The sequence below is a fragment of the Populus euphratica genome, unplaced genomic scaffold, assembly GCF_000495115.2.
Source record: "Populus euphratica unplaced genomic scaffold, PopEup_1.0 scaffold633.1, whole genome shotgun sequence".
Lineage (NCBI taxonomy): Eukaryota > Viridiplantae > Streptophyta > Magnoliopsida > Malpighiales > Salicaceae > Populus > Populus euphratica.
Window position 1 is genome coordinate 8274 of NW_011500498.1, and position 25012 is coordinate 33285.

Sequence of the window (25012 nt, forward strand, 5' to 3'; positions counted from 1 at the left end):
ATATAAAAATAATATTTTTTATTTTTTAAAATTTATTTTTAACATCAACATAAAAAATATTTACAAATATAAAAAAATAATTTAAAATAAAATAATTTTTTAAAAATAATTTTTGAAATACAAAAATAAATGATTTTATAAGTTGATTTGCGAAGAAAAATCATTAATTTTCAAATTTAATTCTAAATTGACAAGGATTTTTAAATTTATTTAAATATGTCAAGTTGATACTGATAAGAAAAGTCATTCAAAAAAAATATTTACTTATATTTAACATATAAATTTATTTAATAATATATTTTATTGCACAAAACGAGAGAAATTTAGTATATATTTGATTAGTATTATGTGTTTAATATTATATCAGTTTTTATGATTATATTTAAAAAATATAAATTTAGAAAAAAAAATATTTTATATGTTGAGAGAATTAATTGTATGAGAGGAAGTAAAGTTATAGAGACTAAAATGTAAGTTTTCCAATACATTTGATGTTGTGTCGTTTACTTCGTTCAATCTCTATCATTGTTCGTTTTATATTATTTTTTCATTAATTTGGTTCGCATTGAAACTTTAAAACAAAAAAAAAAATGATATAGAAAATAAATCCGTACAAGACAGAATGAAATTTTAAGGACTGAGGGATCGTCAAGTCCTTCATCTCACGCATCTAACGTAGCTTTGACTTAATAAGAATTTATGTTAAAAATATCGAGGAGCTAGAATATTATAATGATGAGAGGACAGTTAAAATATTTAATTTTATTTTATAATATCTCACTTGTTATATATATATATATATATAAAACATAATATCAAAAAATAAACTAGAAAAAATTATTCTTTTTAAATAGAAAAAACATAACAATATATAATAAAAAACTAAAAACATAAAATTAACTAAGAAAAATACATATATAAAGATAGATTTAGTCAAAAATCATTATTTATCATAAATATCTTTTTATATAAAGTTCATATAAAAATAAACTCTTGTCATCTTTATATAAACTCTTGTTATTTTTGTATAGTTTATTTGGTTATGGATATATAACATAATATCTTTGTGCTGCCTAATGCATTATAAATCACTAACACAAATCTACCTATAAATCATTTCATTATGAACTTTATTGTCATGATTTCTAGTAACAATATTTGATATAAATAAAAATTAATTATAAATTAAATCATGTAAGATGAACACTACACAACTAACATTGTTCACCCTCTCATAAAACATTGTAGATATCATTGTATATTTTATTCTAATCCTTAAAGTTGTTTTATATGATTTGATTATAGCTAAAGATTATACTCAAAGGTTAATTGCTTTTGAATGTTTAATAGATTAAAAAAAACGAGACCGAATTGAAATATACACAAAAAATGAGTGATGTGTCAAAGATCGCATGAAAAATCCATTTTGATCATCAATCTTTAAATATAACACAATATATACCATTCAGGTTCTTTTAATTTCTCAAAAAATTAATTGTCATACTCAAACTTATTTATATTATTTTTTTGTTTCTTAAGAGAGAAAAGATTGTCAAATTCAAATGATAAAAAAAAATTCATTGTTAAGTCTATTTTCAATCACCAAAATGGATTCTTTTACTGTTAAGGAGTTCCATAAAATGAAAAGGACTTCATAATGGTTATTTAAAGTTTCGGTATTACATGAAAAATCAAAACTAAATTGATTTGATTTACTATTTTTTGACTAATTTGAGTTGATTGAATGGTTTTGTAGGTATTATAAAGGTGTTAGTGTGGTGTTTTTAAGTTAAAATAACTTAAAAATTAGATTTAAAAAAAATATAAGTTTTTTTAATTATAATAATGGTGACCAGAATTTGAGTTTATAAAAATAATACATCGTCTTCCTTAATAGATGACATATCTCCTGCTTATTTTTTTTAAAATAGAGATAGATTATTTATTGTTTATCTTTTTAAAAATATATTTTTTAAAATAAGTATGGACTTATGGGTTGGGAAGTGAAGACCACCAACACTTCTGGGTTTTTCATTTTAGTTGCTCAAACATGATGGGCAATGAGGCTGTGAATCTGATCATTTTGATCTTTATTCTATATAAAAAAAGTTGAATATAAATTTAAAGAAAAACAATATTAAACTTGTTTTTACAGGCGTACGGTAATTGTTTCTGGTGTATATGCATTGTATAGCTTGACTTTTTCGTTTTTTCTTTGAATTTCATTTGCTTCGCCAGCATATTTGATCCTCAGATACACCAAATCTAAATACCAATTCTCTTGAATATCCTTTTCTGTTTGCTGGATTTCCATTATCCCTTGACTGAGAAACTCATTCACTTGTTTAAATTTCGAAGGTAAATATGTCAATGGAACCACTCCTGTTGTTGATGGAGGACTTTGGCTGGCCAGTCCTCGCCACCTTCCAAAAGATGCAGTCAAGCAGCTTTCTCGAGCTGTGGGAAAGAGATCCAGGAATTCACAAGTTGGGGTTCCATCTAGCAATCTCAAAGTAAAAGCCCTGCAATCATTTGTGCCTGGCCATTAAAACACACAGGTTGTTGATCTTTGTGGGTTTTACGTTCTTCCCACTCAAAGCAACAAAATTCAAGTGTAGCCCCAGCTCTTTTCCCTTGAAGAATAAAATAATTGGTTTCATGGCCAGTCTGCTGGTTCGAGATATCTTCAGGAGTAATGGAGCTAATCCATTTGCATTGACAGATTGGCAACCATTCAAAATAAGCACTGCAAGATGTTCCCAGAACGCTATCAATGATGCTTGATTGTCTGTAAAATTGGTGCTGGTGAAACAGAACGGGACAGAAAATAATCCTTTGTCTTGCCTAAAAGACACCAGCAACATCCAAGTGATTTGATTTGAAGCAATTTGCAGGTATATGCGGGTTCAGAGGAAGAATTTTACAGTTTTCACAATCTTTTGACAGGATGTCAGAAATTCCTATGCTCTTCGGTCATGATCAGCCAAAAAATTGACAATTGCATTGAATCAAAAGGGAAAATGCCTCGAGATAAACCATCGGAAAGTATTGAAAGCATTCATAATATACGAAATATTCTTCAATAATTGAGAGGACCATAATTCAAGACTAACAAGATATGCTTCTCCAGAAAGCCACAGCAGCTAGGTAGAGCAAGACATTGAGAGACAAAGAGGCGCCACATACAGCTCCCAAAAGCTCCCTTTGACCTAAAACTGCAGCAGATATCAGAGCAAACAAACTTTCCACAGCATGAATCCAAAATAAAGACCGACAGGGGAAGGGACAATTCCATGAGCAGCAGATGAACTGACAACGCAATTGTCACAACGGCTGATCATGAGAGATAGCAAGGAGTTGCAGATCCAAGAAGACGGTTTGGCAAAGATTTCGCTGCTGGTAATTCTAGCAGCCACATCACTTGAAGGCTGAGTTGATTCACTTTCTGACTGACTTCATCTCTCTTCCTCCATAGTCAAATCAAGATTTCCACATCCGGCAATACAGATTGACTCTCAAATGAAGTCAGATATTCCATACTTCGGGGCAAAGATCACAGGCTTTTACAACCTACGATATTCAATTTTCGAAGGCTTTTAAGACCTAGCATATCTTGGCACAAACATTCAAGATTTCCGCAATCAATAATGAATAAAGTAAGACCCCGAACACCCTCTTCCACCATCTACACTTCTGCTTGGTGGTTAGGTATAAACATCCAAGGCTGATCATTTCAGCAGCCCTTCGAATCCATCAGAAAGTATAGAGCTTGCAAGTTTTGTAACTTGCAAACAGAATTGGGGAGTCTTGCCATCTTTTTATCCCATGAAATATCGAGATAGATGCTTACTATGATGGAAAACTCATCTCGAGACAACGATAATGCAAGATCATGCATCTTGAAGGCAGAGATGAAACCCATGTACTCATTATCTTGGAAAAAACATTTAATAGCAACATCTTCGAACTTTCCATTTCCGTATGAAGAGGATTCAATGAGCCCCTCTTCCCATCCAAAAATATAAATGCCATCTTCCTCCTTTTCTTAATACAGATTTCTATTCCTTCTCGAGGAAAAGTTGCGCATCCAAATATATCATTGCTGATATAGAATGTTTAGCGGATTTGTTCACGGGAGGATGGAGAGGGTAAAATCTAAGAAAACATCCCAACGTGTCAAATGAGTTTTTTGTTAAAAAAAATTATAATTTTTAATCCAATAATTAAATCGAATCAGCTAATTAAAGCTAGTTCCGGCCAGGAAATGCCTGAATTTAGCCTAAAGATTATATTATTGAATTTTCTTAGTTATTTTTTATTTTTCTAGTTGTTTTGAGATATTATAAAAATGTTATAAATATATAAAAATAATATATTTTAAAGATAATTTTAGAATAATTTTTTATTTTTTTTATAAAATAAAAATGATGGAAAAGTTTCGGTCTCATCTTTTATAAAATCGTAACCAAATGTGTTAGCTTAGCATCAGTAAAACGGAGAATAATACTTTTTTTATTATTAAAAAAAAGCCTAATGACAGTGACGTGGCATCATTCCCAGAGGCAAAAAAGAAGCCAAAAGAAAGACCCAATGCGGAAGCGACTAGTGAACAAGCATGAGCTCAGCCAGTGAAAGCCCAGATAAGGCCACTGCTAACAACCCTGTAAAGCACCCAAACAGCCGTATCGCAGTCTTGACCTCTCACTTCCCCACCACCATGTCCTCCGAGAAAGACGCCGCTCTGGCCGCCTCTGCGGCGCCTCCCTCCGCCGATTCCCCCACCATGTAATTATAAAACACCGCCTCTCTCTTACTTTAGTTAAGGTAAAATGAATTTGAACCTTGTGATTTAATTTTGACCCTCTTCGTCCTGGCAGATTTGACAAAATTATTAACAAGGAGATCCCAGCTAAAGTTGTTTATGAGGATGATAAGGTACTTATTGATTATCCTTTGATGTGTTCAATTAAGGGTTTGTTTTGGTTTTTGCTGGGGTTAGTAGAGATTTTACCTTTAGTGGAAAAATGTGTTCTTTGTTAAGGGATTGCATTGACTTTTGGACTTTTGCTTGATTAGTGCAAAATTGGGTTTAATTAGCGACTTTAAACACTGATTCCTGTTTATCACAAAGTGGGTTTGCCTGAAAATGATGTTTTTAATAGGTTTGCAGCTCCAAATTTTGGCAATCTTGATAATCATTTTATTTTGCCTAGAAAATGATTGTTTAGATTGTCGGGATCGGCTATTTGTTTTCTGTTTTGATTTTTATTGTCTGTTTCTTTTACTAGGTTCTTGCTTTTAGGGACATTGCTCCTCAAGCACCTACGCACATTCTACTTATTCCAAAAATCAAGGATGGTTTAACTGGACTATCCAAGGTAATCCTTGCTTGCTGTAGATTTCTTGTATCGTGGTAGTTTAGCTTTGACAAATTTCTACACGTGTTGTCTTTTTCTTTATGTAATCGCTTTGTTTTAGATAAGCATTTATAAGTGAGCTAAGGCATCTTGTTTAAATCCTCTCACCAGCGAGCTGCATGTGATGAGGCAAATTTCATTGATGCCTAAATTGCTAAACTTGATGTTCGTGGTCAATCAGCTTAATTTGTTCTCGCACCAAGTATGGCCACCTGCATATTTGTAGTTAGTTTTGATTCTTGGTTTGTTTTTGTGTTCTAAAAAATTATTGATTTATGGATTTCACAAAAATATATGGTGTTAGAAATTTCCTGTAGTATGAAGTATCAATGAATGCTAAAAATAAATTGTCTTCTTTGTGGCCATGAAACGGAAAAGGATTTGTGTTTCTCTCTGCATTGGTAGTCTTGTAGGATAGTGGAATAAGGAGAGAATATTTTCTGCTCCCTAGTAAATGACAGGGCAGAGATGGAGCCATAATATAAGCATACTTATTTGTTGTTGAAGAAAAAATGCCATCATCTTTTGTTGCTATATTAGCCTACAAATAAACTGTGAAACTCATCATTTTTCTTTCTCTAGATTATGACAATAGCTTTCTAGTTATACCTTATGGACTTTCTACATTAGGCTGAGGAGAGGCATTGTGAGATTCTAGGCCGGTTGCTTTACACTGCCAAGCTCGTTGCAAAGCAGGAAGGGCTTGAAGATGGTTATAGGGTTGTGATCAACGATGGACCAAATGGATGTAAGTGGCCTTTCCCTGTGTTTAAAGTGGAACTGCTTCTAATTGAAGCTCAATTTCAAATATTCAAGTGAATTATTTTGGATGCTGTTTTCTTCTTTTCTGAAGCTAGCACATTTTCTTGTAGGCCAATCTGTCTATCACGTTCATGTTCACCTCCTAGGTGGACGTCAAATGAACTGGCCTCCTGGCTAAAGATGGATTTCAAGCACAAGGAGCCGAGCAGCAGGCGAAGATTTTCAATTTATGGCTGTGTCATTTGCCTCATTGGGTAAAACCCAAAAACAGATTTCAAGAATCAGTATCAGGCTATTTATCTAAATAATGTTGAAAGATATTGTGGAGTTTGTGTTAATCAGCTGAGCTACAATGGAAAAAACATATTTATGGAATCCATCTCGACTAAAAAATTCACTTAGAATGATGGTTTTTATCAATTATTGGAGCTGTGAAATTTAGCTCTGAACTTGAAGCTAAAGAGCTCTGTTGCTGCCAAGGCCAATCTGATGGACTAAGCTGCTTGCAAGTTTAGTTTCTCCACCAGATTTTGGGGAAAAAAACATAATGCTCACCGAATTGAATTTTTGCAGCCTGTCAATCGCTCTCTCTTTCCTCAATCAACTGCCACTGAATTCTCCTGTCTATAAACCCACTGTAACTAAACCGAGTTGGCTGTCCAAAGCGGAGGCCACGAGATGGCCTTTTTTTTATAGACGGCACAAATTTCATCAAAACACACGTAAGAACGTATTCTTACTGCAAGACCAATCACGTACAAGAATACGAAAATCTAGTGGTCCTATCATTGGTATCTTTTTATGTTTCTGCATGGATTACAGAAACATAAAAAGATACCATCTTTTTTGTCACACACTACTAGTATTACAAGAAGGTTTGCACCGAACGGGGATATGGTTTTCGAGACGGCATATGGGTTTGGTTACGACGCAGTTTCTGATGACTATAAGGTTGTTAAGATTGAGCAATTCTGATGCTTATGGGAATGAATCTGAAATAACAATTTATAGCCCAAGGAAGGATTTGCTTAGGGTTATTAAAATACCATACCTTGCGCAGAGTAACCATGCTGCGGATGTCAATTGCATTGGATTGTTAGTAGGTTCGATAATTTCAGTGCTTCTCAGATGATGGTTTTCAAATTCACTTTGTATCGTGTATTGCTTTTACTTGGAGCAATGATGGGCACATGCTTTTACACTATGAACATTCAGTATCTTATTTCACAACTAATGTAATTAGATCTGCTCTTCAAAGGCAAACTTGGGATTTGCAATCCCTAGTAAGATCGGTTCAGGATCATGAGATTGTTTGCCAGAAAGCTTTGCTGTCATTCCCTGTGCAGTTTATTATGATGAGGCCAATACAGTAGTATTCTCATGTGATAGTTTGAGATTTCACCTTGTCTTTAAGCATAAATAACTACCCAGATCACTGCTCTTTTGTGGCATAATCGCTCATTATTCTAACCTTGTTACTTTTAGGGATAATTTCCCCTCAAAAGGCTTCAAGCTCAAATAGTAGGAAACTAGAAGCAAACAAGGATCGAGCATGGCAAAGAGGTAATTGGATGACTTTTGCTATGCCTCATCAAATTGAAGCTTTATCTTAATGTTTCTCAAATATGAGTTAATTGTTATGTAATGAATTGGAACTAAGCTGTAAGTTAAATGCGGCCGCAGTGCATTGTGTAATCTACTCGATGCTACCATGTCCTCATAGGCAATTGGTTTGCTCTTCCTCAAAACCACAGCAATTTACTCAACCCTTCTTGTCACCGTTCCTTGCAGGGCGTACACTGCCGTTGTGCTATTGAAATCAAGTGCATGATGGTGGAGAAACAAGGGTTAGAGTACATTTCCAGTTAGTGTATTTGTTTTCCAGGCATGAGGTACTGTAGGATGCAATATGAATACGACAGTCCTGCCTTTTGTGTTATGAAGTCTTTATCATGCTTGGATATGCTGAACTGGTAACTATATTCCTTTCGAATTTCTATTCAAACTCCCACCACTAACTATTTCAGAACTTTTCTCGAAGAAATTATTGATCTTATCTCCCTATTTGGTGTAACATCATATTCATTGTTAGCAGAAAAGAATCTTGTTATTGCAGTATTAGATTTGTTCTGTTTTAACTTAGCTGTGCAGCATCCCCTAGGGTTACATTTCTTGGCTTGGTTGATGGAGTGCATCAGTTCTGCTTATGATAATTATCGTGTGAGCATTGCTTGGGTTAAACTTTCTGCTGAATTCTTCATTCCCCTTGGTAAAATCCTGATCAAACTTTAGTATTTCAACCAACAATAGATCTAAAATCTAACTAGATTTAGTAGCCTGGATCTCGAATATTTGCATTTTTTTTCCTGAATTTTTCAGTCAAGATGCAGCGTCTCCCCTTCACCATAGTGATTCACATGAAGCAAACAAATGAAGAACAAATTAACAAGCTCTATCTAGTAGGAGCTGCTGCAATAACATTTGATTATAAGAGCTCAGTATTCAGACATTATGAAAAGAAAAGAAAGGAACTGAAAAACTCTTCTTTTCTTACACAACCAGCCCTATATAACTGGTGACATGTATGCATGAGCCATAAGCATCTCATTCTAGATGCACTGCCAAAGGATCCTCGGTTGCCCAAACTTGATTCAAAAAAGTGCTACCATTTTTGCATGTCTTGATGAATCCAATCTTCATCACCTTCATCATCACTGCTGATCTTGCTAATCTTTCCCATCATCAGAATTTCTTGCAGTGGACATCTAATGGAGCCCGTGAAGGATTTTTCAACGAGAATGAATGAAGGAGAGATGGCTGAATTTTGAAGGCAAAAAAAGTAGACTGTGAGAGGGGATCTTCCAAGCATATGCTTGAAGCATTAACTTGCTGGCCCTTTATTCCTTTTTCTCAACTTTAGTTATTTTTTGGATGAGGATTAGTAGTTATCACCATGGGAAGTTAAAAGTGGGGATTTGTGCCCCTCACCCTCCTGGCTGTTTTCTGGCGCATGTTTAATTTGGACAGCTAGACACCAAACCTGCCCTCCAGTAGCATAAATTTCATATTAAAGGGTTAAATTGATAAAATAGTTTTTTAAATAATATAAATATAATTTTTTTAATTATATATATTTTAATAATAATAAATTATTTAGAAAAGCTAATTATATTTTAATATATTTTATTTTAAATTAATTTTAATATAATTATATAACTAATTTAGATAATTTATATATAATATAATTATGATGTTATTAATTATATAATTATTAATTATATAATTAATATGAGTAATTTATAAAAGTAATATAAAATTACTGAAGTAATATGAAAGTTAAAAGATATAATTTAAAATTTATTTATATGAATATTTTTAATTTTTAGTTTTATATGTTACGGTTAAAAATTTAATTTTTTAAAAGTAAATTCAAATTCAAAATTTGAAAAAAAACCACCAACATTTTAAATTTTAAAAAAAATAACTGCCAACATTTTAATTTTAAAATTTTAAATTTTAAAAAAATAACCTCCAACATTCTAAGATTTTAAATTTTTTAAAAATAATCCATCTATAAATATTCTCATATATCTTAATATTTTTTCTCATAATTTTTTTCTTTCCAATATTTATTATATTTCATTAACATTCATCATGAATCATTCTAATTTTAATTTTTGTGATGCTTTTTATTTTGATAATAACATTCTCGTGTTCGCTTTTCAAGTTACTACTGCTGTGGTTGTTGAAGAAGAATTGAATAATCAAGGACAAAAAATAAGGTATCATGACTCTATTCTTGGTTATAATATTATCAATCGTAATAGAAAGGAAATTGAATTAAGGTTATATAATGATTATTTCATTGAAAATCCTAAATTCATTGAAAGTCAATTTCAAAGAAGATTTAGGACGAGTCATCATCTTTTTCTTGGGATCGCAAATACAATGGAAGCTCATAATCCATATTTCAAACAAACACAGATGCTTTTGGTGTTATTGGTTTATCTTACCTTTAAAAGGTAATTGCAGCTCATGAAATATTTTTCTTTTGCATTCAAGAAAACCCCACCCCCCGGAAAGCACACTTTGTAGGCTTAGATGAGCGAATAAAACCCTAGTTGTCCTAAACTTTTATTAGAGGTACACATCCTGACTTGAACTCGAGATCTGTTGTGCAGATCTCAAGCTCTTTGCCATCACACCACACCCCTTGAGGACCTCACAAAATACTTGCATATGGTATTCCTGCAGATCTTACTGATGAGTGTCTTCGAATTGAAGAAACCATTGCGATAAAAAATCTCAGAACTTTCATCAAAGCAATCGTAGAAGTTTTTAGTGATTAGTATCCAAGGGTACCAAATAAGGATGATATTTGTTGATTATTATCAATTGGAGAGCAATGTGCATTTCCAAGGATGTTAAGAAGCATTGACTGTATGTATTGGAAATAAGAGAAATGCCCAATTGCATGACATAAGATATATATTAGTCATTGTCGTGAACCAACTATAATTCTAGAGATAGTGGCTTCACAAGATCTTTGGATATGGCATGTCTTTTTTGAAATGCTTGTATCATTAAATGATATTAATGTTCTTGATCGATCATCTATCTTCACTGCACTTGCTAAAGGTTATACTGCTCTTGTTAATTATACAATTAAAAGGTATGCATATACAATGAGATACTATTTAACAAATGAGATTTATCCTAATTGGTCAACCTTTGTTAATACAATCCTAAAATCATTAGGAACAAAGAGAAAATAATTTACAAGTAAGCAAAAGTCTGCAAAAAAGGATATGGAATAGGCATTTGGGGTGCTGTAATCTCGTTTTGCAATTGTACATGGACCTATTTGATATTAAGATGAAGAAACACTTGTAAATATTATGAAAGCTTGCACAATAATGCATAATATAATTATTGAGGATGAAGGAGCAATGAAACTTAGATTTGACCATAAATGTAAAATCAATTTTTTTATATCAGTATTATATGGTGAAATACTAGAACTACATGATTTTCTTCAAACTTATAATCGAATCAGGAATAGAGCAACCAACACTCAACTTCAAGAAGATTTGATTGAATATTTGTGGGAACACCATGAATGTAAAGTCCATTTTTTATATCAGTGTCATATGGTAAAATACCAGAACTACATGATTTTTTTCAAACTTATAATCGAATCAAGAATAGAGTAACCATCACTCAACTACAAGAAGATTTGATTGAATATTTGTGGGAATAATATGGCAACGAGTAGAATCATTAGATTTAAACTTCTTATATCATCATAAGTTTCAAGTTTTTTATGTTTTCTTATTATGGTTATTATCTTTTAAGTTAATTAATTTCACTTATTATTGTTAAGTATTAGAGGAACTTTAAAAAAGTATTATGAATTTGATATCAATTTTATAACAATATATTTAAAATAACCAAGAATTTTCTACATATTTAATTAAAAATACATTGATTTACAATAAATCAATCAATTTAATTAAAAATTAAACCCCTCTTTTACATAATTTCTAACTTTTTATTTAGAAAATACACTAGAGGAATTGGATCCAAATTATAAATATTCATTTCATAATTTGCTTTTCTTTCTCAATCCTGTCCAATTCTTGTTTCTCTTGACTTTGTTGAATTATTATAACTTGTTGCTCTAACATAATTTTCCTGTCTAGTTTCTTTTGATCCTCAATTTCAACTAGGGTATCTCTGAATTGTTGTAAGAGATTTGTTACAGTTACCTTTCTAACTTTATCTTTTTTTTTTTGTCTCCGTTTAAGTCATTCATTTATAGCCTTATAATCAATTAGTCTATCTTGATAAATCAATGGTTCACTATCTTCTTTTAAACAAACAAAATCACATGTAAATGGAGTTGATAAAACCAAATTTGCATTGACATAATTTTTTTATTTTTTATTTGACCTTTGATGTTGACTTGCACACTTAAATTATCATTTGAGTTTTTTTTCTTAAAATAACCCAACAATGTTCTAGTTGAAATCCTTTGCTAATGCAAAAGGTATACATTTGCCGAGCATCATTAATCTGGTAAAAAATTAAAAAAATTCAATAATATTAAAATATGTGTTAAATAATTTAACATATAAATAAATATTAACATTACCCTTGATTCTTTGGTCATTCCACTTTGTTGATGATTTTTAATTTGAGTAACAAATTCAATAAATTTACCGACTTCTTTATTTATTTCTTGCTATCTACTTGAGATGCTTATTTGAGAACGATTATTTAATTTTCCTCCATTCTCTACAAATTAAGCATATACGCGAGCCTAGAACTATTTTGTTTGTTGTTTAATTCTTGTAATTGGATCCTTGTTTGTATTTAACAATGCAGAGACAAGTAAACAATCCTCCTCTAGTGAGAAATTTTTACTTCTTTGTGATTTTTTTGCCGAATGGGCATAAATTCAAGCATGTTAAGTTATCAATTAATTGATTAAAATCACTTGATTGAAAGAGAATATCTTTTGACTCACTCATAAGAAAGTTGGTAAAGCTGACTCGCTCATAAAAAAGTTGGTAAAAGAGTTTGAAAATTTTGAATTTATCTATATTAAAAAAACTCACTCAAGTTAAAACCTTATAACAGGGTGTCAAGGAAGCTTACATTCATTGTCAAGCAATTTTATAGTTTTTATACATGTGAATTAGTAATAAGAATTGCCTTGTACTTGTTATAACATTAATCTAATCATACAACTATTATAATTTGATCATTTTTAGGAACTAAAAGAGAATTGATATACTAGTTTAGTTGTATTTTTAATAAGACAAAATATAATTGACCTCAAATTAAAATAGATAATCAAAAATAAATTTCAGATATGTCACTCCATATTTTTATCAATATCAGCTGCTATCATTACTTCCTTTCAATTTTGTCAAAAATAACAATATAAATAAAACTTATCTTTCTTAATCCATATCAAAAACATAAAATAACAAATAAATAAAAACATTGCAAATAATAAATTAACAACAAAAAATCTAAAGAATCAAGAGAAATAAAAGAAAAAAAATATAAAAAGTCTTTAAGTAAATATACCCTTTGATTATAGCTAATTAATTCAATTGATGTTATTAATTAACCGTGGGATAATTGATTCTTATTTTTCTAAATTAAAGAGAAGAGTGAGGTATAATGCAGGTTTTGAAATTTACATGTAAGTTTACTAAATTTTGTTATGCTTCTAAAAGAAAAAATTAAATACTTTTTTCCTTCTATTTATTCTGCTTTTATAAGAAAAAAATTAACGTTGGCCAACGAATACAAAATAAAAACATTGACCATTGGATATAAATCAATAGAAAAAAGGTAGCCAACACTATTATTTACATTTACCTTTTACTACAAAGAAATATAAAAATGGTAATTACTATGTTCAATAGCTATTTTAGCTGTCTATATAGCTACCTAGTTGGAAATATCCTAAAATAACATTTAGTAAGAGAGTCAAAAAATATTTTTAATTATTTTTTAATTATTTTGACATGTTAATTTTAAAAATAATTTTATAAATAAAAATATTTTTAAATAATAATTATTATCATAATATCAAACAAATATTATCTAACAACTAGATAAACTCTTGACATAATAATGGTGAAACCAACTTGGTTTTACATGTTTATTTGAAAAATCTACTGTTTAAAATCTAATTTTAATTAGAAGCGGTCAAAATTAATCAACTTATAAAGTGATCCACAATCTAATTATCTTGTAACCAAAGAATTAAAAAAATAAACTCAAACATAATTTCAAATAAATATAATAAATCAAAACTGTTAATCATATATAGCCCTTTTCTAAGATAGACTCGAGTATAGTGGTGACAGCCGTGATTCGCACAAAACACCATTTAATAATAGTCTTCGGGCAAAAAGCATAAAGCATCATCTACCTATTTATAAAGATGAGAATACAATAAAAAACTCGAATCCAGTGCAGTATAATTACTGGCAGACGATTCTCGAATTCTAATAATCACAGACACACACGACTGCTTTATTATACCTGCATTGCATGTTTTAAGAAAATTGTTTTTACAGCAGTATAATATTTTTATACCCTTGAAAACCATATGTACAAAGTGAAGTAAAATGCAGTCAGCATAGGAAGGGGACAGTTATTTACAGTGTAGCTTGGACCCCAGTTGAAACTTCCTAGAAGTTATCGTTCTTGTGTGCCCTCAAGACAGGGTCATCGAATAAATCCTCGTCATTGGCAAGTTCATTCAACTCATCAAGCATTGATTGGTTAATCCTTTTTCGAGACTGTCTTCTATGCTTTTTGGGCTCCAGGCGTGGTTCTTCTTGCTGGACACCCATGTCTCCAACCTTGTACCTGCGATACTCAGAATTCAGATAACTTGAACAAGAATATGGGTAAAAGTAGGCTACACTGACAGCAAACAAAGCCAGAATAATGGAAGTCAAGCCTAAATTAACAACGATAACAAACTAGAGGGGGCAGAAGCATAGAAGAAGGTTCCTTTGCTATTAGTAATTAGGTTATAAACTACTGGTAGGCATTCATTTTAAGAAAAAAATTTGCCGACTTCTTACTTCTTACTTCATATTTTTGCTTCTACAAATTAGAATTTCTTACTTTTCAAATATAGCAAGGTTATGCTGTTTGGAAATACATGAATTCTAAGGAAATCTAGTGCTAATCATAATCCTATGACAAATCCTTGGACACATGAAAGGAACAAATGAAACAAGAGACGAGTAAGGAAGATCTTTTGTTACATCTGGAGTGAAACCTATAGCAGATGCAGTTTCTGTCAACTCGGTGATCCACACTGTCATGATTTTCTCTTTATGCATTAATGTTCAAGTGGCAAAAGATACTAAACCAGCTATTTTCGTATCCTCGTATTACTGTGCATAAGTTACGGTGCTTGTTACAAATCTACTCACTGCAGCGGTATTTTCAAAACACTTGGTAAACTAAACACGCATTACAAGCAAGGTCTCCTTACTCATTTACTATTGAAATAGTACCTTACGTTATCCTCCCTTTTGGTTCCAAATGTCCTTAACTGAAATTCCTCCCTGATTTTGATCTCATCAAGAAGCTGAAAATACAGGGGATACCTTTCCCAATCCCCTTTCACTATGCACCCAGGTTCGCCAGCATGCAAGCAATCTTTGAATGTGCATTTAGCCGGTTCATTGACACTAAGCACTGTCCTTATCTGTAATAAACAACATCAACGTAGAAACCAGGTGTCAACACAGCAACGATTCAACAAACACAAACCAAGCAAAACATCTAGTGTGAACAATCAAACAGCAACGAACAACTCAAACCTCAGGAAAATACTGTGCAAGAGATTGCTTTGTTACTTTCAACAAACTAGGCTGGCTAAACCCAGGAGTATCAGCGAGATAACCTCCTCTACCAAGTGGAAGCAAAGAAACATTACGTGTAGTGTGCTTCCCTCTACCATTTCTCGTCGAAACTTCCCCAACACGCTGGTCTTCAAACCACTTGCTACCCATTATCTAGTAAAACCACATGAACAAAACAGAGTCATCAAACACATGCGCAATTCACACATGCACAAATTCTACTTAAACCTACAGGATCAAACCAATTATCTGCTTCATCATGGGAATTGGGTTTATTCCTCAAAGCATTAATCAAGCTAGATTTCCCAACTCCACTTGGACCCAAAATCACTGTCGTTTGATCTCTCAAAACAGAAGCCAAAGTATCAAGCCCCATTTTCGAATCAACACTGCAAAAGAGCGGCTCATAACCCCAACTTCTCAACCTAGAGTTCCAATCACTCAACACCTGCACAAATCCAAAGAAAAAACCCATCACAACCAATTAAAATCAACAACATGAAACAATCATTAACAACTAAACATTCACCATTGACCATCTTCATAAATAAATCACAAAAATCAGATTCCATGTCAACAAAAGCAATTGCACCAACCACAATGATCATTAACAACACAGCACCTACCACGTTCCAAGATACTTACACATCATGATCAACAACATCAACAAAAACAAACCAAACTCCCTATCCACAATTCAATCAAACACCAACTTAGAAAACCATTAACAACCCAACGCCAACCAAATTATCGAACAAACCCAAAATCACCAGATCACCAATCCACATTCACAACCCTCAATTCAACTAAACCAATTACAGATCATCAATAACTCCACATCAGCCACATTCCGAAAAAATCACACAAGATTCGAACCATCAAAATCACCAATAACCAACCTCTTGATCAACAAGTTCCACTTTATTTAATGCGAGCGTTATCGGAATCCCAGTAGATTCAGCCTCAATCAAAAACCTCGTCAACACAAATGAATCCAACCGCGGCTGCTCAAGCGAAAAAAGAACCAACAAATGATCTACATTCGCTACAGGAGGGTCTAAAATCTCCGAACTCCGTTGAAAAACATTCTCAATCATTCCTCTCCTATCTGCCCAGTCAATTGATCCAACCACCACCTTATCACCCACCAAAACTCTCCGTTTTATCTTCTTCAACACAGCACGAACCACGCATAGCAATTCACTTCCATTTTTACTAGAATCTTCTATCTCTCTACTTCTAGAAGGTCCGGCGGTGACAATCACGCGCATAAAGTTCGCTTGGGAGGCGGCGACGGTGCCGATGGCTTGAGAATCGGAGAGCTCGGCAGGGGTGTGGTTAGGGGAGAGGATCGGAGAGAGAGTCGAGAAGTCTTTTTTGTGATTTAGGATTTGCATGGCTTTGAGGAGGTTGTTGTTCGGTGGAGGTTTTCCGGAGAGATTGGGCTGGTTTTGGTGTTTGGATGAGGTGATAAGGAGAGAGTGGTGGTTTTGGTGGCGGCTGAAGGTGGTTATGTGGCGGAGGAAGGTGGGCGTGCGATGGCGGAGGAGGGAAAGGGAAGGGATCGGCATGGGTGGAGTAGTTACACGTGATTTTTGTGGGAAACGGAGCTTGTTATGGATGTTGGGATTTTATTGGGGAGGTTTAGGAGGTTAATTATGTGTTAATGGTGATTGATTAAACTAACGAACACGATGATTAGTTTACTGAAGAGTGAAGAACAGTCTGGTAGCAGACTAGCTGTTAGGATTTTATCAGGTGGATCAAGGAACTGTGTTGCAATGCCTTGAGTGGCGGAGGAGGGAGAGGGAAGGGATTGGCATAGGTGGAGTAGTTACACGTGTTTTTTGTGGGAAATGGAGCTTGTCAAGGATGTTGGGATTTTATAGGGGAGGTTTAGGAGGTTAATTATGGGTTAATGGTGATTGATTAAACTGACGATCACGATGATCAGTTTACTGAAGAGTGAAGAACAGTCTAGTAGCAGACTAGCTGTTAGGATTTTATCAGGTGGATCAAGGAACTGTGTTGCAATGCCTTGATTTAAAGTCAAGGACTGAGGAAGTTCAGACACGTGGTTCCATCAAGGAATTTGATTTTAAATACAGGTTTGGGGCTTATGCTTCGCTGCGGCCGAATTCAAATTCAACGACTATATTATAAAGAAAGCAAGCATCGCTAGTTTTTTCTGCATGCAATAAAATACTAAATGAGAATTAAAAAAATGACCAATGTATTAATGAAAATAATACACTATTATATATATTAATAAAAAATATTGTGTGGCTTGTTTGTCTAAAGTGAACTAATCATCTTATTCAAATAATTTAAATAATGATTTTATTAAATAAATATGAACATTGTTATTTTAACTCCTACCTAAACCTATATCAAAAGTGAAATAGTACTTTAATAATTAAATTACAAAATATCTAAGAAAAAAAGATCAACTCATGCCAAACTTTGAAATAGACAACCTTATAATAGATATGACCACATAAATTAACTCGATTAAATAATTTAATTTATATATATATATAAAGGATTAAATTACAAAATATCTATAAAAAAAAATATTAACTCATGCCAAACTTTGAAATAGACAAACTTATAATATATATGACCACATAAATTAACAAGATTAAATAATTTAATATATATATATATATATATAAAATAGCATTATCAAAGGATTAAATTACAAAATATCTAGGAAAAAAAAGAAGATCAACTCATACCAAACTTTGAAATCAACAACCTTATAATAGATATGACCACATAAATTAACTCGATTAAATAATTTAATTTATATATATATATAAAGGATTAAATTACAAAATATCTATAAAAAAAAATATTAACTCATGCCAAACTTTGAAATAGACAAACTTATAATATATATGACCACATAAATTAACAAGATTAAATAATTTAATATATATATATATATATATTCTTTTTAGTTGAGTCTTAAATGAATTTAATTAATTTTGAGGATAAAATTTAAGAAATAAATAAGTTAACTCAATTAAATAATTTAATTTCTATATATATATATATATATTCTTTTTAGTTGAGTCTTAAATGGATTTAACTAATTTTGAGGATAAAATTTAAGAAATAACTCAATATTTTCGTTTAATTTTATAAAAAGCATTTAAGTTGAAATTTATTAATGTCCAAACATAATTAAAGTAGTTAAGAGTCAAAAGTCAAAAATAAAATAATTAAAATAAAATAATTTAGATTAATTTGCAAAAATAAAATATCTAACAAATCTAGTTAAAGTAGATAGGGTGTGGTAAAGTAATTAAAGCGGATAAAGGCTTCGATTATATTAAAAGTATAGAGTTACAGAAAATCAAGTTAATTTTACTGAATATTCTTCCTGCTAATGATTTCCACAATCTAATAATTGAAATATTGTTTAGAAAATTTTTGCAAGAAACCTTTCCATAAAATAAACATTACTTTATTTTAACTAATAACGAAAGATCCATGTCAACTTACATCTATTTAATACCAAAATTTATAATAGAAAACTTGTAACTTGGAATTTAATTAGAATTTAATTAAATTAATTTTAATATTAACTTGGATAAGGTTGACTTAGCTAGGTTAACGAATTTTTTTTTAAATAGTATTATTTTAAATAAAAATAATAAATCTAATTATTTATATATTGATATAACAATTAGAAGATTTCTAGTATTTATATGAAATTCTTTTAAAAAAATATCAATAATCAATTAAAAAATAAAAAGAAATATATAGAAATAAAACTACATTTTAAAAAAAATCAGATTTCATCTAAATTTGCCATACTGATCGGTTTGCCATACTAATCGGTCTTTCATCTTATTTAAACTGATTTAATTATTAAATCAATCAAATTTTAAGTTAACCTGCTAAACTAATCTGAGTTTAATAACAATGTTTAAAATCTCATGTATTTATCATCCCTTTAAAATCTCATGCACAGAAAGATAGCAACGCTTAAATTCTCATAATAAATTTGGTATTTTTTGTGACGTCTTAAAGGAATGGACTAGATTGGAGCAGAAATACAAAAATGGAATTGGTGGTCATCTGCCATGGAAGCCCAGATGGTAAATAACTATCAAAACCGCTATCACTTGGCTCATTCAACAAAATCCAAATGAAGAGTTGCTATCATCACAATATGGCCATTGGCATCAAGGCTTGTTTCTGATCAAGTTTGATGGGCAGCTACGATGGATGTTCGGATGCCATGGATCCATGAAGTGCCTGAACCGATCAATGGAAGCTGCAATGGATCAACAATATTAGCATCCAGTAACAGTTATACTAGCTATGAAACAATAACATGGACTGAAATGATGAAAGATCATGTCAGGAGGGGGAGAGCAAAATACATCAGTCAACATGCACCGTCACCATCTAAGCTGAATTACAGTTTAGTATTTTGTTCTCCAGTAACTGACGCCTCCGGTGGCGAAAGTAGACGAATTGAAGCAGTATCTAGTCAAGACATTAAGGTTCGACAGAAAATAGAAGACAATCGGAGTAGTCTTATCCAGGTTGACAATCAAGAAGGGAAACAAAACAACTATGAGTTAACAAGGATACGCAAGTGTCGAGCAGCACACAACCTCCTGCATCCACCAGCCATGGCAGGTTTGCTCTGATCTTTGACCATGCCACGCTATCGACTAGTATGCTGTTGAAAAGGTGATCGATGCCAAACCCAAAAATGAAAAAGCAGAGATTTAGATAAATATTATAGAATTCACTGGTGAGACCATACATTGCCAGCATGAAAGTTCAGAGATGACTTGAATCAACAAGACTGAAATCAAAGATGGTAGCAGGATGGGAAATTATATGCACCTTGCTACATAAGTGATATTCCCAATCAAAGCGAAGACAAACATTAATGGATTAAGGCCCTGAATAGCATAGAAATATAAGTTGACATTTTGGGCTGGAGAAACATGTTAGAGATATATAGACTGCATAATTATGCTGTCGAAGTATATCAGTATTTAATGAAGAACACTGAAGTTACAAAAGTCAATATGCTTTACCTCAACGTTGCCCCTCTTGATCTGCAAAATTGATAAACCACGAAATATGATTAGTTGTAGACATTTAGAAGACAAGCATTACTAGTTAAAATTTGATCTAGAGAGAGCAACAATACACCGCAGAAAGTGCAAACATGCCAGGAAAATAAAAAGGTGGGGGGGGGGGGGGAAGCAACAATAGACCACAGAAAGTGCAAGCATGCCAGGAAAATAAAAAGGTGGGGAGGGGGGGTGTCGCGATGTATTTCTGTCACAGTTCAACCATTTCTAACATATTTTATCTACTATTTCCTGTTAAATGATAATGACCTTCTGGCATTGGGTAGGAAAAAAAAAAAAGGAACACTGAATACTGATAATACTGGTATATTTTGTTGGGAAGATCATCTCACATTTAGGAAAATTTGAGGAAGCCGTCCACCCATGTAAATAGCAGCCATCGACCAACCAAGGAACGTTCCAATTCCACTTCCATCGCTATAATTTTCATGTGACATTCTGCTACTCGCCTGAAGTCCAAAAACAAGATAAGAAGATATAAAAAGAGAATATAAAGAACATTTTTTTTTTAGAAAAATTATCTGTAATTAAGCAACACATGAAAGCCAGTGACCGGTTCTAGAACTATGTTTTACTATCATACATATATACTATCCTCCATCTCACATGCCATCCTGCATTTGGTGAATCATCTCTGATGCACTACAAGCATCTAGCTGGATGTCTAACTCAGAAAAAGAAAGAGCAGGAAAAGGGGGATATTACATTGGAGAGACCAGTAACAGAAAGACATGAAATCATCTTTTCTCCACAAAGATTGACAATTTAATTCACCAGGATTACTTAAATGAAACTAAAATTTAATTTGGAATATACCTGCAAGATCTTCCGTCCTACTTGAATCACAAATCCTTGATGTTTATTCTCAAAGGCTCTGGCAAGCCTGTTGTTTGCTGATTGATGAAGATTAAGTGTTCCTAAGAGTGTGAATACAGACACCTGAAATAAAAAGTAGTCCGTGATCATCATAGAAAGTCATTTTGTGTAGAGTTTTTCAGTAAACATGACTGCATGATTGGTATATATACTAACCACACATAGCATGGTTTTGGTGTTCAAATTTGGTGCAGATTGTGTGGTTGCATCTCCACCAAGCAATGGCTCTTCAATCGAATTCCTCATCGAAAATGATGGAGAAGCCATTCTTTGTGCTAAAAAGGATCCTACTGCGGGAGTATGGCTGCTTGAAAGAGATCTTGCTGACCTGAAAGAAAATTACATTTGAGACAGAACCATATTGTATTGAGGTTCTGATTCATAAATCTAAGTCATAACAACAAATTCAAGAATAGAAGTTTACATGTAGTATAGCTCTCTTCCAGGGGAACTTTTTTGAAAAAGTGTTGGAAAAGGAATCGGTAAACTCGAACCATTTGTGCCATCAGGAGAGGCGGTTTCATTTCTCTGTTTACCAGCATTGTTGACTTGTGCTCCATCATCACTATTTCCTTGTCTAATTCTTCCAGCCTCTTCAATCTGACTAGAGATGGGGGCCTGGATCACAATGAAAAGCATTAGCAGTGTATAACATCTGCAAATACTAAACAAGAATCTGAACAGCGTATTAGAAACGGAAGTGCGAAGATTTATTAGCTACCTGCAGAGTCAATAAATAGCGTGTCTGACATCAAATCTATTTGACATATATTTCCATTTATATTTAAGAAAACCAAATTAATGTACATCTGATGAATAAAGAACACATGGTTAAAGAAAACGTGCCAATGGGACAGCCAAATTTATGTTTCAAAGAATTTCCTTATTAAACTAGACCTGGAATTCGTAAATTATAGAATAAAATGCAGCACAAACTCAAAAAAATCAGTCTTTCACTCGAGGCCAGGCTTTGTCTCACAATAGTTAACACAATTTTTTGCCTTCCAATTGGTTTCCTTTTGACTCTGTCCAAGAATTTTGATCTTTCACTCGATAAAATACGTCCTTAATAGTTGAAAATTGTTGTTTCATTATAAGAGAATACATGTAGATAGAGTTCTTACCTTGATGCATCGTCTGTTACGTTTCAGTCGATGATAGATGTGACCATAGTAAATAGTTTGTGCTGTCAGAATTGAGGTAGTAATTGTATACAACTGCAAAACAACAAAGCCATGTAAACGAATCGTTCAAGACAAGAAACTAAATCAAAAGGCAAGTTGGCCATATAAGAAAGCTTTGGTCTTTAGCAGATATCCTTACCACCGCCATGTAGTATTGGGTTGGAAGCTGTAAAATCAAGGACAAAACTTCAGTTAAACCATCAATGAATTCAAAGTGAACAGGTATGATATATAACATTTGTAGCTTTGTGCAGACTTAAACCTCATGATTTCACAAACTAATAAATCCTAGAAATTCAAACAAGAATTGCATGTACAATCATTTAGAACAGCACCATTTCTGGGAGTAAATGACATAATAACAGGTTATTCGAAATCCCAGAAAGGAAAATGGATAATCAAGACTAGCAATTAGCAGTACTAGAGATAAAAAAGAAGAATAAAAGACCACTTACAGTAGCTGGTTCCAACATACAGCCAAAAACATTGAAAAGATCCCTAAAAATCAAAGCATTACAAATTAACATATCATCTAAAGGTTAAAAACAAAACAAGAATCTAGCAAGAGAATAGATATATCTCTCACCCTACAATCCATGTCAACAGGAAAGCAAGGGAAAGTCCTTCAGTGGATTTCTCCTTGTAGTTTGTGATGATTTGAGGTATCTCAGCAACTCCCCAACTCAAAACACTAATCACACCTAAAGTTAAAGAAACCCCATCTTTCATGCTGCACAGACAATACTTCATGTAAATTCTAGCCCACTGTGAACAATACTGGGGGCACGTTGGCATGGTGCTTTTGAAAAGTTCCATTATTGGTCCCTCTCAATCTAGAAGAAACCTGAGAGAGAGAGAGCAATGAAGAGAAATATCAGAACCCAATTTATTGACAGATTTGAATGATATATTTATAGAAAGAAGATCAAATTATACTATTTTTTTTTTAAGAATAGTTTATATGAAAAGAGAAACAAAATCATATACTAATCAAAATGCTTGTCTCGAGTCAAAAGCATAATGAGACAAATCAAAATAGAAACCTGAGCTCTATACCTACCGTTATAACTTAACCACTGTCGAATAATACCACTCCACATTTTTCTATAATTAACTAATTCTAATTTAATAAAAAATTCTTTCTAAAAATCAATACTTTTCACAACAAAACAAAAATCAATTCATTGAGAGAGAGAAAATCCCAGATGGTTGAAACATTTTACAGACTCTTCAAGGTTGTTAAAGAAAGGGCAGGTTCGGTTCCAATACCATGTCACAGCCATTAGGACTCAGAAACATGAAAGAAAAAAAAGGATGCATGAACGAAAATGTCAAAGAGCCCATGTCATGAAAAGTTCCAAAAACAAGCATCACGTGACACAAAGAGATAAAAACTGCAGCAGAAAATGTTTTTCGAAATATTTTTTATATTATTATATTAAAATACTAAAAATATTATATTATTATATTAAAATACTAAAAAATTATTAATTTGAAACTATCTATAAACCAGTGTTTAAGTGTTGTAGGCTTGTAGCTGTCCTGGGCTTGAAGAAGTAGGTTAACAAAAGCTTAAATTGAACTAATGTAAAACTATGTAATATTTTTAATTCGATGATTATAAAAAAAACATAATTTCAGCTACATCACAATACTTTGTGTATTAACTAAACATTTTCAACACCATGATAAGGGAAAAAAGGGCATACATAATCGTTACAGTATATAGTTCTTGGAGAAAAAAATATAATCTTGATAATAGTAAGGTGTTTACAAAGACAAGGAAAACTGCATGCATTTTCAGTCCTAAACAAACAAACAAAAAGGCATTTAATTATAGAAAATATCAAATAATTTCCATGATCTAAGAAAAAAGAATCCTGGACTATCTTTTAGTATTTTTTTTTAAAATATAAGATCTGAAAATATTATTAATCATGAAATAAAAAAGAATGGTGTGTATACGTGAACAAATTAATAAACTTAATTACCGTCACTGTCACAGCTATACGTACAGATGCAACACCAGAAACAGGTTCAGAAACTGTTGATTGGGTTAGGCGTGGTGAGGGAGAGCGAGGGAGGAAGGAAGGCGAGAGGGAGGGAGGAGGCTTCGAGAAAACCGAAAGGGGGCAGGAGGAGGAGCAGCAGCAGAGGGTAGACGTGTAGTGCTATGCTGAAGTATGAGAAGAAAAGAAAAGGTCTTTTAGGATTTCTATGGCCGATGTTGTTTG

General features: G+C 32.4%; 3 protein-coding genes across 5 annotated transcripts; 1 reads left to right on the forward strand and 2 right to left on the reverse strand.

Moving 5' to 3' along the window:
* The first annotated feature begins 4600 nt into the window (after positions 1-4600).
* LOC105115027 (14 kDa zinc-binding protein-like) lies at positions 4601-6583 on the forward strand. Its single transcript, XM_011011789.1, has 5 exons — positions 4601-4785; positions 4878-4935; positions 5289-5378; positions 6048-6165; positions 6290-6583. Exons 1-5 carry the CDS (start codon positions 4616-4618, stop codon positions 6355-6357), a joined length of 504 nt encoding a protein of 167 aa, XP_011010091.1. The 5' UTR covers positions 4601-4615; the 3' UTR covers positions 6358-6583.
* Positions 6584-14152: 7569 nt separating this feature from the next.
* Positions 14153-17255, reverse strand: LOC105115029 (uncharacterized). Its single transcript, XM_011011790.1, has 5 exons — positions 16489-17255; positions 15822-16037; positions 15548-15742; positions 15239-15432; positions 14153-14576 (listed from the first exon to the last, which is right to left on the reverse strand). Exons 1-5 carry the CDS (start codon positions 17158-17160, stop codon positions 14396-14398), a joined length of 1458 nt encoding a protein of 485 aa, XP_011010092.1. The 5' UTR covers positions 17161-17255; the 3' UTR covers positions 14153-14395.
* Positions 17256-19626: 2371 nt separating this feature from the next.
* LOC105115030 (uncharacterized) lies at positions 19627-24852 on the reverse strand. Of its 3 annotated transcripts, none has more exons than XM_011011792.1 (14): positions 24770-24852; positions 23365-23611; positions 23234-23276; positions 22918-22944; positions 22719-22811; positions 22019-22212; positions 21751-21922; positions 21535-21657; positions 21051-21167; positions 20659-20679; positions 20462-20520; positions 20201-20291; positions 19987-20092; positions 19627-19877 (listed from the first exon to the last, which is right to left on the reverse strand). In XM_011011792.1, exons 2-13 carry the CDS (start codon positions 23592-23594, stop codon positions 20012-20014), a joined length of 1251 nt encoding a protein of 416 aa, XP_011010094.1. In that variant the 5' UTR covers positions 23595-23611; positions 24770-24852; the 3' UTR covers positions 19627-19877; positions 19987-20011. The 3 variants fall into 3 exon arrangements, with proteins under 3 accessions (XP_011010094.1, XP_011010095.1, XP_011010093.1); XM_011011793.1 differs by lacking the exon at positions 24770-24852 and adding an exon at positions 23839-24034; XM_011011791.1 differs by lacking the exon at positions 24770-24852 and having other exon boundaries at positions 23365-23716.
* Between the last annotated feature and the right edge of the window lie 160 nt (positions 24853-25012).

Bases quoted from the DNA above. Each gene is read 5' to 3' on its own strand.
- LOC105115027 (XM_011011789.1), top strand. From the start codon at position 4,616: ATGAGCTCAGCCAGTGAAAGCCCAGATAAGGCCACTGCTAACAACCCT. The intron at 4,786-4,877 runs GTAATTATAAAA...TCGTCCTGGCAG, and splicing joins TCCGCCGATTCCCCCACCAT to ATTTGACAAAATTATTAACA. The intron at 4,936-5,288 runs GTACTTATTGAT...TTCTTTTACTAG, and splicing joins TTGTTTATGAGGATGATAAG to GTTCTTGCTTTTAGGGACAT.
- LOC105115029 (XM_011011790.1), bottom strand. From the start codon at position 17,160: ATGCCGATCCCTTCCCTTTCCCTCCTCCGCCATCGCACGCCCACCTTC. The intron at 16,038-16,488 runs GTTGGTTATTGG...GGATTTGTGCAG, and splicing joins TGGAACTTGTTGATCAAGAG to GTGTTGAGTGATTGGAACTC. The intron at 15,743-15,821 runs GTAGGTTTAAGT...TGGTTTTACTAG, and splicing joins CAGATAATTGGTTTGATCCT to ATAATGGGTAGCAAGTGGTT.
- LOC105115030 (XM_011011792.1), bottom strand. From the start codon at position 23,594: ATGGAACTTTTCAAAAGCACCATGCCAACGTGCCCCCAGTATTGTTCA. The intron at 21,923-22,018 runs GTAAACTTCTAT...ATTTTCTTTCAG, and splicing joins GGAAGAGAGCTATACTACAT to GTCAGCAAGATCTCTTTCAA. The intron at 20,292-20,461 runs GTGCATATAATT...CCTTTTCAACAG, and splicing joins AATATCACTTATGTAGCAAG to CATACTAGTCGATAGCGTGG.